The sequence below is a fragment of the Barbus barbus genome (assembly GCF_936440315.1).
Source record: "Barbus barbus genome assembly, chromosome: 38".
Classification (NCBI taxonomy): domain Eukaryota; kingdom Metazoa; phylum Chordata; class Actinopteri; order Cypriniformes; family Cyprinidae; genus Barbus; species Barbus barbus.
In genome coordinates this window covers 8772819-8789176 of record NC_136716.1, presented here as the reverse complement: position 1 = coordinate 8789176, position 16358 = coordinate 8772819, and the positions used below count along the sequence as shown (strand labels likewise).

Below are 16358 nucleotides of genomic sequence, written 5' to 3'. Positions count from 1 at the left end.
TTGTACAACCTGAACTGTTCAAAGAAACATACTTCAAAAAAGGATTCACTGCAATAATGCGTCACTGTTTCTTTTAGTGAATCAGTGAGTTCAACAGTCTTGGAGTGGTCAACAGATTTAGACTTTAGCCTTTTAGGCGAAATATAAATGTCAGTTAACACTTTTTGGAAGAGCACAAGACATCCAATTCAGGCCAACATGCCTTTCGCGTCCATGGATCATTAAGTTGTTTTTTTCCTTAGCACTTGCCAAATACAGGCAATCCATTCATGACATTGCGACATTAAATGTCTGCAAGCCCAGTGTGTTAACTTGCCACTATGTTACTGAAGATCCTTTGATACACTGTCATGCATATTCCACTGCACTTTAAGCCATTTTCAATGGATGTAAGATCCAGATGAGAAAACGTCTTTCCAACAAAGAAAAACCCAGCAGCAACCAGCTTTCTACCCAAGTTATTTTTTTATCAGTCATTATTTCATCACATTTTCATCTCTACACAGTGAAGCACCACTAAAAAGAATCTATGAAGAAATACCATTTTTCTTGTTTGTAACTTACAGTATATGGCCACTCAGACCACTGACATGTTGAGATAATACTTTTAGATGTACTGTCGGATGGTTTCTATTCTATACCCAGTGGTACATTTGAGCATATTATCTCAATGATTTTAACTCATTCAGTCATTTCTCTCAAATCACCTCATCAATGTAAACGCAACAAAATTAAGTCATGACCCCAAGTCATCCCTTGTTAAAAATGCACTTAGAACATTATACTGTACATTTAAACCATCAAGTTAATAATGCAAAGGAGAACAAGAAGAATATACAATATTTTTAACTGATTTTTAATTTATAAATAGACTTGATTACCGACTTGATCTTGTTAGGTACATCTATTGTTGTCACCGGGAAAACTTTTATTTTGCAAACTCCAATCTCGCAGCTAGAAATTTGAAATGCTAATTGGTTCAGGAAAATGTTTATATTTATATATAATACATTGGCATACTAATGTGGAGGTAACAATGCTTTCTCTTTGGGTGGTAGTTGCCACCCCATGTCACAAAACAGCCACAATGATTCATTCACAAATCAGACTCTTCTAAATTGACTCCATTATCCAATCTACAATGGTATCCAATCCACAATGGTGCTGTGCGTTCACTGGAGAGAAGTATCAGTGAATAACTTTTTAAATTTCAGCATATTTCTCCCATAAATATATTGTTTAAAATTTCTCCTATTGTGTTCCACAGAAGAAAGAAAGTCATAAGGCCAATTCACACTGCACTGGCAGATGCGGACCAACGGTCACTGTCACCAGATTACAGTATGTCACTTTTCAGACATTCCAAGACATGCTGATTCTACATGGCTAAAATAGTCATTAACCAACGCCAACAGATGCTGACAGGAGTAACACACTGATCTGACAAAACCTGACACATGTGTCTGTTGCTCTCTGTCGGTGCAGTGTGAATTGGCCTATACAGCTTTGGAAGAGCATGAGGATGCGCTATTCATTTTTGAAGGGAGTAGTCATCAGTCAATTTTAAAAAAATATAATTTCTTGTGATTCATTTTGTTTGTGTTGCAGTATGAGCAGAGAGGAGTGATCTGCAGGGATGCAGTAAATGACTGTGATGTGCCAGAAACATGCACTGGCGATTCGAGTAAAGTAATAATACATTTATATAAAATCATCATTTAAATCATTGTTATCATAATAATAGTAATCATAATAATGTAAGAAATTTACATATGCTTCTCATTAATTTCTCAAACAGTGTCCACATAATGTCCACAAACTGGATGGTTACATGTGCAATACTGGACTGGTAAAATAATTTCTGTTTTTCTGTCAAATATGAACCTTACATGTTTCTTGCAACCATAGTATTAAGCATTGTTACTGTATTTTGTTTACATGATTTACTGCATAACACTGGATTAGATTTAAATTAAAATTAATTTAAATGTTGCAGTGGGGGGCACTCAGTAATTTTGTTTTTATTATTATTATTTGTTGTGCTGGCCGATTTGGCAGTTGGCTTGGACTTATAGTTAAACTTTTTAGTGTATGGACACAAAAGTGTTCAAAAGTGTAAGTCAGGCTGATTGTATACAGTATGTGTATATGGTAAGCTGATGTACTCTCTTCTTGCTCTGTCAGGGGCGCTGCTATGGGGGTCGCTGTAAGACCAGGGATGCCCAGTGCCAGGCGCTCTGGAGCCACAGTGAGTAGTGTCTCTTATATTGGACAATATATATTGTTTAACATGAATATTATTAGGAATGAATATTAACTATGGATATAGACATAATTGTTTTTGTTAGTGTATAGACATAATTGTTTTTGTCAGTGTAGGTCTATACTGTTTAGATGTTTTGTTAAATCTCAAGTTTTTAATTTTACATGATTCATATAATGCTTCATCAAAATATATTAATGTAAACAAAGAGATTAATGATTAATGAAACATGTAAGATGCCTGCAGAACTCTTCACTCAGCTGATTTGAAGATTTGAGGTGGTTGTAGAAAAGAGTGATGATAGAGGCACAGACGAGGAGCAGCAACTGGAATGCTAATATTGATGCTAATATTGATGCTAATAACTGTGCTAATATTGATAACCTGCGTCAGACAGGATATTAGTGCTGTCTGAATTTATCAGATGAATTTGCTTAGATTACTTGCTCCTATTCAGATATTGGTCTGCATGACATCAAATGATGGCTGTGATTACATATTGATTTTAAATTGGTACACTGAATCATTTTCAAAATTATTTTTATTGTTTTAAAAATGTCTGCTAACAACTCATAAATATGGAACCATATAATTAAGTGTAACCTAGATACATTTTTGCTATAAATGTATTTTTCATTGTTATTCCATAGTTGTTAGTTAGTATCAATGTTATTTTAAAAGAAACATGTTTTTAAAACATAAATCTGTAAAAAAAAAACTTCCGTCACTGATAAGCTCTAAGGATGGTCACACTCTGTAGAAATAGCCATTATACTCACCAACATCTCCATTAGCTTTTACTACTGATTTCAACCAGAATGGCAAAGAAAAAATATTCTGTATTTGTCAGGGAAAGTGTTTCATGAAAGTAACGTTACACAGATGAAAAGTTCAGATGCAAAAGCCTCCAAGTGCCATCTGAAATTTTCTTTTAAAATTAGCATTTTTATCAGGCTCCTACATTTATGTTCAGTTACTTCACTTTAATTGCATAGAAAATGACCTATTCATTGCCATTAAAGTGAAATTACTGAACCTAAAAATAGGAGCGTGAGAAAAATGCTCATTTTAGATAAAAATTTCAGACTGCACTTAGAGGCTTTTGCATGTGAACTCTTCATATTAGTACATATACAGTCATGGCCAAAAATATCAGCACCCTTGGTAAATATTATCAAAGAAGGCTGTGAAAATTAATCTGCATTGTTAATCCTTTTGACCTTTTATTTAAAAAATTCACGAAAATCTAACCTTTCATTAGATAATAAGAATTTAAAATGGGGAGAAATATCATTAAGAAATAAATGTTTTTCTCTAATACACATTGGCCACAATTATCGGCACCCTTTTATACAATACTTTTTGAAACCTCCATTTGCCAGTTTAACAGCTCAAAATTTTCTCCTATAATGCCTGATGAGGTTAGAGCATTCCTTCATCCAGAATCACTCCAGACCCTTTAGATTCCCAGCTCCATGTTGGTACTTCTTCTCTTCAGTTCACCCCACTCATTTTCTATTGGGTTCAGGTCAGAGGACTGGAATGGCCATACAGGTGCATCTCAAAAAATTAGAATATCGTGAAAAAGTTTTTTTTTTTTTTAGTAACTTATTTCAAAAAGTGAAACTTTCATATTTTCTAGATTCATTATATGTAAAGTAAAAGATTTTTGCTTTAATTTTGATGATTAGACCTTACAGCTCATGAAAGTCAAAAATCCAGTATCTCACAATATTAGAATATTTCCTAAGATCAATCAAAAAAAGGATTTGCAAAACAGAAAAGTTCAAGTTCTTTAAAGTATGTTCATTTCTGCACTCGATACTCAAATTCCAGCATCAGTGAGGTGTGGCATAGAAGCGATCAGCCTGTGGCACTGCTGAGGCACTACTCAGACTTCAGTTCATCTGTATTGTTGGATCAACTGATTCTCATCTTTCTCTTGAAAATATCCCATAGATTCCATATGGGATTCAGGTCAGGCATGTTAGCTGGCCAATCAAGCACAGTAATATCATGGTCAGCAAACCACTTGGAAGTGGTTTTGGCACTGTGGCCAGGTGCTAAAGTCCTTCTGGAAAAGGAAATCAGCATCTCCATAAAGGTTGTCAACAGATGGAAGCATAAAGTGCTCCAAAATCTCCTGGTAGAGGGCTGCATTGACTTTGGACTTGATAAAACACAATGGACCAACACCAGCCGTCACAGCACCCCAAATCATCTCTGACTTCAGAAACTTCACACTGGACTTCAAGCAGCTTTGATTCTGTGCCTCTCCAGTCTTCCTCCAGACTCCAGATCTTGATTACCAAATGAAATGCAAAATTTACTTTTGTCTGAAAAGAAGACTTTGGACCACTGAGCAACAGTCCAGTTCTTTTTCTCTTTAGATTAGATTAGATTAGATTCAACTTTATTGTCATTGCACATGTAAGGTACAGGGCAACGAAATGCAGTTAGAATCTAACCAGAAGTGCAATAAGCAGAGGTACAGGATATACAGTGCCTACATGTTATATATGTACAGAAATATACAGATAAGGCAGTACTATGGACATAATTTACAAATTTTAAATACGATCAGTATGATATACAGATGGGTGATATGAACATACTATACAGATGGATTATGCAGTAAATGTATGTACATTGAGCAAAAACTATGAACATAATTACAAATTGATATGAATAAGCTATACATTAAGATATATAAACACTAGTGCAATGAACAGCGAAAGTGCATAGAAAATAAAAATTTCCAGTACATAGTCCACAGCCATATTGTCCACAGCCATATCACCCTGTAGCCCAAGACTGGTTGCCCACTGAAGCTAAGCAGGGTTGAGCCTGGTCAGTACCTGGATGGGAGACCTCCTGGGAAAACTAGGTTGCTGTTGGAAGAGGTGTTAGTGAGGCCAGCAGGGGGTGCTCACCCTGCGGTCTGTGTGGGTCCTAACGCCCCAGTATAGTGACGGGGACACTATACTGTCAAAAAGCACCGTCTTTCGGATGAGACGTTAAACCGAGGTCCTGACTCTCTGTGGTCATCAAAAAATCCCAGGATGTCTTTCGAAAAGAGTAGAGGTGTGACCTCGGCATCCTGGCCAAATTTCCCATTGGGCTCTGACCATCATGGCCTCCTAATCATCCCCTTACACTGATTGGCGTCATCACTCTGTCTCCTCTCCACCAGTAAGATGGTGTGTGGTGGGCGTTCTGGCGCACTATGGCTGCCGTCGCATCATCCAGGTGGATGCTGCACACTGGTGGTGGACGAGGAGACACCACCCCTCACAATGTAGAGCGCTTTGAGTGCTTAGAAAAGCAGAAAAGCGCTATATAAATGTAATGAATTATTATTATTATTATTATGGTACTCAGTGTGTAGATGGATTTTTTTTTTTTTTTTTTACCTATTTAGTGATGTGGAGGGGTGGAGAGTTTGTAGTGGTGCGTGAGGGGGTATCATCGGGCAGAGTTCAGTAGGGAGACAGCTGTAGGGAAAAAGCTGTTCCTGAGTCTGCTGGTCTTTGTTCGGAGGCTCCTGAAGCGCCTCCCAGAGGGCAGTAAGTTAAACAGTCTATGGTCAGGGTGAGAGGAGTCCTTAAGAATGCAGTGAGCTCGACGTAAACAGCATTTTCTCTGGACGTCTTCAATGGCAGGAATTGGTGTCCCTGTGATGCGTTGGGCGGTTTTCACCACCCACTGCAGTGCCTTGCGGTCAGCAACTGAGCAGTTCCCATACCAGACTGTGATAAAGTTGGTCAGGATGCTTTCAATCACACACTTTGAATCAGAAGTTCACCAGGATGGCTGGAGACAAGTGGTTCTTCTTCAGTGTCCTAAGGAAGAATAGGCGTTGGTGAGCCTTCTTGACTAGGCTGGATGTGTTGGTGGTCCAGGTCAGGTCCTCCGAGATGTGGGTTCCCAGGAACTTGAAGCTGGAGACACGTTCAACAACCATCCCGTTAATGTGGATGGGGTCATGCGTGCCACTTTTCTTCTTCCTGAAGTCCACAATAAGCTCTTTTGTCTTACTGGTGTTGAGGAGCAGGCTATTGTCAGCGCACCATGCAGCCAGGTGCTGTACCTCCTCCCTGTAGACAGTCTCATCGTTGTCTCTGATGAGGCCAATCACTGTGGTGTCATCAGCAAACTTGAAGATGGAGTTGGATTCATGCACAGGCCTGCAGTCATGGGTGCAGAGGGAGTAGAGAAATGGGCTCAGCCCACAGCCCTGTGGTACGCCGGTGTTGAGTGTAATGGTGGTGGAGCAGGTGTGGCCTGACCTAACATGCTGAAGTCTGTTGGTCAGAAAGTCCATAATCCAGCTGCAGAGGGAGGTGTTAACACCCAAGTCTCCAAGTTTAGTGGTCAACTTGGAGGGAATGACGGTGTTGAATGCTGAGCTGAAATCAACAAACAACATCCGTACATATGTGTTGTTGTTATCCAGGTGTGTGAGTACCGAGTGCAGTACTGTGCATACTGCATCCTCAGTGCTCCTATTGCTAAGGTAGGCAAATTGGTGTGGGTCTAGTGTGGGTGGGAGGCAGTTCTTGAGGTGTGCCAGGACCAGTCGCTCAAAGCACTTCATAACAATGGGTGTGAGTGCTACGGGGCGGTAGTCATTCAGGCACGTTGGGGAGGAGTGTTTCGGCACTGGCACAATGGATGTGGACTTAAAGCATGTTGGCACAGTTGCTTGGGTGAGGGACAGGTTGAAAATGTCTGTGAAGACCCCTGCGAGCTGCTCTGCACATATCCTGAGCACATGTCCAGGAATGCCGTCGGGGCCAGCAGCCTTGCATGCATTGATCTGGCTCAATGCTGTGCAGACATCTATGGAGGTGAATATGAGGGTCTGATGGTCTCCTGAGAGTGTGATCTTGGTGGCTGTCTCCTTGTTGTTATTGTCAAAGGTAAGATGTTTAGGTAACAGGTTGTTTAGCCCAGGTAAGATGCTTCTGACATTGTTTCTGTTTCAGAAGTGACTTGGTAGCCCTTTTACTGAAGACGTCTGAGTGTGGTAACTCTTGATGCACTGACTCGAGCTTCATTTCACTCCTTGTGAAGCTCTTCCAAGTGTTTAAATCAGCTTTGCTTGACAGTATTCTCAAGCTTGTGGTCATCCCTGTTGCTTGTGCACCTTTTCCTACAAAAATTTTTCCTTCCAGTCAACTTTGCATTTAATATGCTTTGATACAGCACTCTGTGAACCGCTACACCTTTCAGTAATGACCCCCTGTCACTTACCCTCTTTGTGGAGGGTGTCAATGATCCTCTTCTGGACCACTGCCAAGTCAGCAGTGTTCCCCATTATTGTGGTTTCAAAGAACAAGAGATACCCAGAATTTATACTGTAAGGATGGTCATTTATTGAAACTCAAAAGTAAATATTAGAATATTTTGAGATACTGGGTTTTTGATTTTCGTGAGCAGTAAGGTCTAATCATAAAAATTAAAGCAAAAAAACGTTTGAAATGTTTTACTTTACATGTAATGAATATGAAAGTTTCACTTTTTGAAATAAGTTACCAAGAAAAATAACTTTTTCACCATATATATATTTTTTTTAGATGCACCTGTAGCAGAAGCTTGGTTTTGTACTCAGTGACCCATTTTTGTGTTGTTTTTGAGATTTCTGTTTGGATTATTGTCCGGTTGGAAGATCCAAACATGACCCATTATATAATTTCTAACCGAGTCAGTCACTTATTGCATTTTTTATCTGTTGGTATTTGATCGAATCAGTGATGCCATGTATCTAAACAAGATGTCCAGGACCTCCAGCAGAAATATAGGCCCACAACATCAAAAATACAGCAGTGTATTTCATTGTACACATGGGGTACTTTTTATCCCTGTGTTCACCAAACCCATCTTGAATGTTTGCTGCTAAAAAGCTAATTTTTTAGTTTTATCTGACCATAGAAGCCAGTCCCATTTGAAGTTCCAGACGTGTCTGATAACTGAATGTACTGGAGTTTGTTTTTGGATGAGCTAGGAGAATTTTTGAAACCCTCCCAAACAACATGTTGATGTAGGTGCTGTTTCACAATTTTGTTTTAAGGTTTTCTGACCCCGAGGCTCAACTATTTTCTGCAATTCTCCAGCTGTGGTCCTTGGAGAGTCTTTAGCCACTCAAACTCTCCTTCTCACCATGCATTAGGACGATATAGACACACACTTCCAGGCAGTTTCGTAACATTTTATGTTGATTAGAAATTCTTAATTATTTCCCTGATGGTGGAAATGGGAATTTTCACTGCTCTAGCTCTTTTCTTAAAGCCACTTCACTCATTTGTGAAGCTCAATTATCTTTTGCTGCACATTAGAAATATATTATTTGGTTTTTCTCATTGTGATGGATGATTAAGGGAATTTGGGCTTTGTTTTCCCTCCTATTTATATTTCTGTGAAACAGGAAGCCATGGCTGGATAATTTCATGTTCATAATCACCGTGGAGTGCTCAAAATTGTGAATATGAATGGGAATATACTTCAGAGATATTTTACTCATAAGAATTTCTAGGGGTGCCAATAATTGTGTACAACGTGTATTTGAAAAAAAAAAAAAAAAGATTTATTTCATAATGATATTTCCCCCCATTTTTAAATTCTTATTATCCAATGAAAGGTTAGATTTTTGTGATTTTTTTTTAATTAAAGATCAAAAGGATTAACAATGCAGATTAATTTACCAAGGGTGCCGATATTTTTGGCCATGACTGTAAAGTGTAACATATCAATTATTTTAAAATAAATTTTGGCTGTTTTATGTCAAATCAAATCAAAATACAATAAATAATTAAGAAATATGTCTCTGAGACAGTAAATACACGACAAACCTGATATTTACAGCAGTAAACTTTGTCAGCAGTAATATTAAACTTCTAAACTCATCAATAGAATAAAATATTCTGCACATTGCAATATCTAGGGATTTTTTTTATCACGTTTTGTTTCAGTAGCACTGGTAAATTTCTGACCCTGAATGAGACCATTAAATGCTTCACTGTAAAAGATGTTTTTACAGAAATAAAGTTTTTACAGAAAATACTATAAAAATGCTACAGGAAAAACCTGTACCTGGTTGACACGTTTATATTTTATATAAAGAGTTTATTTTTTGGAAGTTCAAGTGACTTGGCATATTAACATTACATTATGTAATATATGGTTATTTGTAAAATATACAGGCACCAATATGCTATCCCGTAATCCCATATACATCCCATGTCACCATTTTTTTACAGTCAGTTTCTGGCAACCACAGCTGGTAGTTTTATTGTAAATTTACTGTGATATTTTTTTCCAGTGTATAATAAGGTTTAATAAATGAAAAACAATGAAAGTGTAACAATGACAGAAAGATCCATGAAGCATCAACTTCATATTTAATTCCGCAGTTAATTCAATTTTAAGTTTTAAGTAATATTTGTAGAAAAATGGAAACGTCACAAATTCTTTTCAAGACATAAAAAATGCTGTCAACCACATTCAGGGCATACATACAGTATAGTGTCTACTATAGTTTAAGTGCTTGTACATATCTCTTATTTAATTCTAATACTAAAACTGCACATGCTCAATGCTTGGTTTATTTGACTGTTTGTGTTACTAGATGCAGCAGATCGCATGTGTTATGAGAAGCTGAACATTGAAGGTACGGAGCGTGGCAACTGCGGTCAGGACAGCAGCTCACACAGCTGGATTCAGTGCAATAAACAGTGAGTATATAAATAAACAGAACACTGTTTTAACCTTTTAAGTTATATTATTTCTCCCTTTGCTGGAAAGTTCTTTTTTTCCCCATTTGTCTGTCTTCCCTGTTATTTCTGTTTTTTCACAGGGATGTGTTGTGCGGATTTTTGTTATGCACCAATATCACATCAAAACCACGGTATGGAGACTTAAATGGAGAAATCACCAGTCTTACCATCTACCATCAGAACAAGTACCTGGATTGTCGGTAAATGCATACATTTTATATTGAGTATAGTTAATTATTTTAAGCATGTTCAGATATTTTTACTGGAAATCAAGATGCTTGTTAAAATGAAATTAGGACTTTGACTGCTGTATTTGGTCACTGCTTTTGCAGCACCTCACACCATGAGTGTCTTAAAAATAGTTCTTTTAGTTTAAGAAATAACCCAATCTCATGAGAGGATACAACTACTTTATGAGTTGCTTTCTCATGAATTTGTACAATGTGATTCATATAGAAAAAAACAAACTCTAAATCTAACCATCAATGGGCAAAAAGCAAAAAAACATACAGATGAGATTGTACAAATTCATTTGAAATGGTTACAAACTGCCACGAGAGTGTGTTAGAAAATAAACACTATTAATCTCCAGACCCCTCTGTTTTATTCTATTTAAAGGAAGGAGCTCCAGGTAACCATCCCTACTTTGCAGTGTGCATTCGTGTGTAAAACTGAGCTGTTGTTTGTTTGTGTTCAGTGGGGGTCATGCAGTGTTAGAAGATGGCACTGATCTCGGGTACGTGGAGGATGGCACACCATGTGGTCCGAATATGATGTGCCTGGACCATCGCTGTCTGCCGGTCACCACCTTCAACCTGTCATCCTGTCCCGGGTCGTCCTCTTCTCATGTGTGCTCTGATCATGGGGTGAGCTGTTCTTCTTTGATAAATCACAGTCATATACTGTTTCGAGGGTTTATGTAAGATATATTCTCTCATCCTTTTTTTAAATATTGGTCTGTTTTGTTCAAAGCACGAGTAAGCCAATTTTTTTAATACTTCATATTAGTTTTGCTGTAAGCACACGTTAACAATACTCAAAAACAATGAATATACAATCATTTGTCTTCACCCAAACATTCATCCATGTTTTACTCACCCTCAAGGCATCCTAGGTGTATATGACTTTCTTCTTGCAGATGAATCCAATCGGAATTATATAAAAAATTGTCCGGGCTCTTTCAAGCTTTATAATGGCATGGGCGGGTGTTTTTGTTCAATAAAGTAGTCAAATAAAGCATACATATCCATATTAAAACACGCATCACATGGCTCCGGGGGGTGAATAAAAGCCTCCTGTAGCGAATTGATGTGTTTTTGTTAGACAAATATCCATATTCACCTTATTCACCCCCCAGAGCCATGTGATGCGCGTTTTAATATGGATGTGTATGCTTTATTTGACTACTTTTGGACTGTTGAACAAAAAATACCCACCCATGCTATTATAAAGCTTGAAAGAGCCAGGACAAGTTAGTGAACTAGGTGAGTTCACAAGAGTAAACTAACCCTTTAAGTGAAAAATAGTTGGTTGTCAAAATGTCTTATTCCAAATTTAATAAGCAGTGATTTAATTGACAGTGTTGACTCATTAATATAATTGTCTTACATCCGTATTTCTCACTGAACCTTTGACTGTCCAGATAGATTTGCTAAACTGTAGTGTATATGAGCCAAGGTATTTATTTCCAGCTTTATGCTTATAAGGTTCTCTGCCTCTCTCTCTGTCTCAGACGTGCAGTAATGAGGTGAAGTGTATCTGTGACGCAGACTACACTGGGAAGGACTGCAGTGTATATGACCCTATTCCAGACCCCCAGCCTCCAGATGGTCCTGAGAAGTACAAAGGTTCCCAACACATTCAGTCACACGGGTGTTCAGCTTTTGTTGGACCAGCGTCTCATGGCCTGTGTTTGGAATGGAATTGTTTACCTGTTTAATCAGTTTTCAGTTAGCTTCAGCACTTTTATGGTTCAGAAATATAACAAGGAATTCTGTGTGGAAATCAAATCGGTCAAGTGGCTCATCAATGGGCTCCGCAACTGGCTTTTTGTCACATTTTTGGAGTATTTGATTTTGGTGTGTCCCATGCTGTGTGCTCATGTGGAAACCTTTAATTTATTTATGTGGGTGCCATGAAAAAATTGACTACAATAGAGTCTCTTGATTTCAAAACGTTTAGGAAGCACTAACTTATAAGCATATGCAAAATAATCAGTCATTTCTAAGATTGTCATAGGTTAGAAGCTCAAATAATTAAAAGTGTCAAACCAAATGTTACCACAAGATGTCATTGCCTCCTGCTCCAGAGAGCATGAGCCCACTGTTACCCTGTGTCCCAATGTGCATACTATCTGCCCTAAATAATATTGAAAATTACTAATGTCACGTAGAATTTAGGATGGATAGTATGCACATTGGGACACAGGCATAGTGTCAGAGCTAAAATGAATTAATACAGGAAACAGGAAGAAAAGAAACAAGACTAGACTAAAACTAACCTTCAAAATAAAAGCACATGACAAAATCATGATTAAAAATATATGACAACAATATAACTGAAACCCAATAACAACTGCATGTTTTTTGTTCTCTGTCTGTCTGTCCACAGGTCCGAGTGGTACAAATATCATCATTGGCTCAATAGCGGGAGCGATACTGCTGGCAGCTATAGTATTGGGAGGAACAGGCTGGGGCTTCAAGTAAGACATCCACAATTACTGCAAAAAAAGCTGTTAGAGTACCATTGTCCTCCTTCATTTCTTATTTCAGTTGTAAAAGAGCACAACAGTGACTTCCTGCTTTTTCAGCAGCCTTGGTTCTGGAAGTATTTTTCCCATTTTTTTCTATAATCTATATATCATTTTTTACTTAACAACAACAACAAAAAAATCATTCTGACACACGAGATTAGAAAACAAACAAAGTAAGCCTGACCAGGGAGTATCTTATTTTGACATCTGCAACTCATTTAAAGTATTTCCTCCACTCTAAACTGTGTAGTGTCAAATGCAACAAGTAGTTCTCTGATAACTCTGATTAAATACACGGTCATGCACAGGAATGCATTAAACAAATTAAAATCAAAATAGTTTTTGGTTGCATTGTCTTATTATTTATAGGCTGCAGTAAATTATGTCTTGATCTTACTTTTATGGGAAATGCAGCACAGTTTCTAATGTGACATTTATTCTTGCATAATTTAATTCCATTTATTCTCTCTCTGTTTTGTTTCTTGAATACAGAAATATCAGAAGAGGAAGGTATGACCCTGCCCAACAAGACATGATGTGATGTCATACATCCATGTCCACCTAACACACATTGCACCAGCTGTTTTCACGTCTCCGCCTGCCCATTTAGTTTTGAGTTTTATTTTATTTATTTAATGTTTGCATTACCTTCGTTACAAATTCATTTCAATGCACCAATCAATACACATCACATTTGTTCCCAAACTCCATTACATAGTTAGAATGCACATTAAATTGGATTTAAAGGCAGGGTATGTAATTTTTCAAAAACTGAGTCGGGGCCGAGTACCAAAACAATCTTGTAGCCAATCAGCAGTAAGGGGTGTGTCTACTCATGTTGTGGAGGAGAGAGTGTTCAGTGAACAGCCGAGCACAGAAAGATAGAGATGGCGGATAAAAAACAAAAAGAAGAAAACGACTGCGGAACGATAAGGCAAGAAGTAGTACCCGTGTAAATATCGGATCAGCAACAGCTAAAGCCTGCCTACACTGGACGCGTGTATTTCAGGCAAGAATGTAGTTGTTTAAAACTCAAATCTGCGGTTTATTTATAAAAACAGCGCCTATTTGAAAATGTGCTTCGCTGATTTCGGAGATGTGAGCTCCACGCGATCACCGGGCGCTCATAACCTCGGCTAGTCCTTCTGACATTTGCTGCTGGCTCTGATGTCTCTGTAGTGGATAAACATAAGATATAATTCGTTTTGGGTAAAACTAACAGGTAATGTTTAGTCTTTATTCTATTGTTCTATTAATATATTTAAATGAAAACAAAAAGAGGCAATGTTTAAAATATTTCGTCTGTAAATACAGTGAGGAAGATTGCAGCAGCCAAGGCGAGCTGACTGACGTTATCAAGTACGCTGCTCTGCAGAATTACCGGACTTGTGTCATTCCGTCTGCGGGAGTTCACACTCCCGAGTCTAACTCGTGAAGTCCGAACTACAGAGGATGCAAGTCCGAAATTTGCGTACTTGGTATTGAGAAACGCGCGCAGACCTAACGTTACATCACCAGACTATTTGCCTAATCTTCTCAGTACTTTAGAACGCGATGGAAACACAGACAGCAACAGGTCTGGGGGGGAAAAAGTTCCTGGGACATATTGTTCCAGGTAATTTCGGTGGAAAAGCGGCTTATGTTTCACAGAACTAATCATTGCCTGGGTTGCGTAGGCTACATATATGTGAGGCGGAGCTATCAAAATAGGGGCGAGACCCTTTTGGGGTAGGGGCGTGTTTGTTTTGGTGATTTCAAGTATCAACATTGGCTTCCAGAAATCGCTTACCCTGCCTTTAACTGAGGTATGGACATTTGTTGTTGTTCGTAAAACAACAATATTAGAAAAATAATTTTGTATGAAAATACCAGTTTAGTTGGTATTTATAATAATGCTATTGTTGTTGTTAAACACTATTAATATGCACTAATTGAGTATGATTTTATATAAAATATCTTGTCATTTTAAGATTCAGATGCACATGTGCACATTTTTGAGGCTAATACAGCCTCCTCCACAAATACACAAGTATATATGGGCAAATACTATCTCAAATTATCCTTTTGATCTTTCAAAATATATTAAAAAAATCTAACCTTTATTTTAAGTAAAATAATTTAAAAGGGGAAAAACTTGTCGTCTTATGATGATTAACATTTATACAGAAATATTTATATTCCACAATTAAAAGAGGGCATTCTTTCATTTTGCAGCCACCCTTTGCCATGAAAGTCTTACTCTATCGTATGTAGTAACTAAGGTTGATGAACATAAAATGAGAGATCTGAGACCATTCCTCTATACAACATCTCTTCAAAACCATCATTATGTGAGCAGTGAACCATGTGTGCTTTAGATCATTGTCCATAGACATGGACATTTTAACCATTGAACTATTTTGTCTTTAGCCATTCTCTGATTTGTGCTGCTTAACAAACTTTTGTCACAAATCATTACTGTATTCTCAAGTCTTCCTCCCATAGTGATGGATGATTAAATTTTGCCTGTGTATGGCTTTATATTTGAGTTAAGTGCAAGTCTTGACTTGCAACTAAAACACATTTTTCTACAAAATGAATTAACATACGTGAATTGTAATCTCAAATCTATTTTAGTAATTTTACCATCAGGTTTTATAAAATACTAAGCCCTCAGTGTTTCAGTTTGACAACTGGTCTTCATGCTTGATTTTTGGTTGCTAAAATTCTTAGAATACATTTACACAATATATGTAATTAGACGAAAAAATGTAAAATAATTAAATTAATGTTGCAAGTCATTCCGTTTATGCGGTGTACTTTTTTTCCTGATCATATTGAACTAACAATTAAGAAAGAATGAAAGAAAGCAAAGATGCTGAAATAACACAACTTACAAATTTATTAAGAAATATTACATTTTATTTCATTTTTTTCTTTCTTTAATAAAAAAACCTAATTTTAATTTATAATAATTTGATAGGTTTTTCCAGTGTCCTCAGCCCATACTTTCTACCCTGTTAGAAGTATTATAGTTGAAAAGATGGATAAAAAAAAGAAGAATGTCTTAATCCCTCAATCATGAGCAATGGTTACATTTTTGGCTCCATTCATTTTTTTTTTTTCCAACTGCAAAAGAGGACATAATTGATTCAATTTCTTCTTGATTAGAAGTTACTGATTTGGCCTTCATTTTACAGGCAAATAAAGAATACAAACAATGCACAGTGAGTTGTATCATTTAACATATTGATTCTTCTCCTTTATTTTCCCTCTTTTCTGTGTCTATTCTTCAGATCTGGAGGGGGATAAAGCATGTGATCTGCTCTCCTGTGCTTCTGCACTGTTCTTTAAACTTTGAGGGAAACAGAAGAGACTACAGATGTCTTCCACTCTCTCACCAATCTCCAGTGTCACACTGTCCTGTCTTTCTGACTTCCTGTTACTGCCTGTCACCTGTTGCCTAGAAACACTCCAGTGCATCCCATGGTAGTACTTTTAAACTGATTTAAATTTTACTGATGTTACCTATTTATAATTGGTTTTGGCCCTATAAACCCAGCAAAGAAACTGAAAAAAGTCATAATTT

General features: G+C 37.3%; 1 protein-coding gene across 1 annotated transcript in view; it reads left to right on the top strand.

Annotated features, from left to right (window-relative positions):
- Positions 1-13331, top strand: part of LOC306857394 (disintegrin and metalloproteinase domain-containing protein 11-like) — a gene marked incomplete at both ends in the record, with an annotated part of 58921 nt that extends 45590 nt beyond the window's left edge. Inside the window, 9 exons of the mRNA XM_079397317.1 lie at positions 1609-1689; positions 1799-1849; positions 2185-2248; positions 9891-9996; positions 10119-10238; positions 10736-10904; positions 11771-11885; positions 12649-12739; positions 13283-13331. Coding sequence (XP_079253443.1) covers positions 1609-1689; positions 1799-1849; positions 2185-2248; positions 9891-9996; positions 10119-10238; positions 10736-10904; positions 11771-11885; positions 12649-12739; positions 13283-13331 — 846 coding nt within the window. The remainder of the gene's footprint in view (positions 1-1608; positions 1690-1798; positions 1850-2184; positions 2249-9890; positions 9997-10118; positions 10239-10735; positions 10905-11770; positions 11886-12648; positions 12740-13282) is intronic.
- Between the last annotated feature and the right edge of the window lie 3027 nt (positions 13332-16358).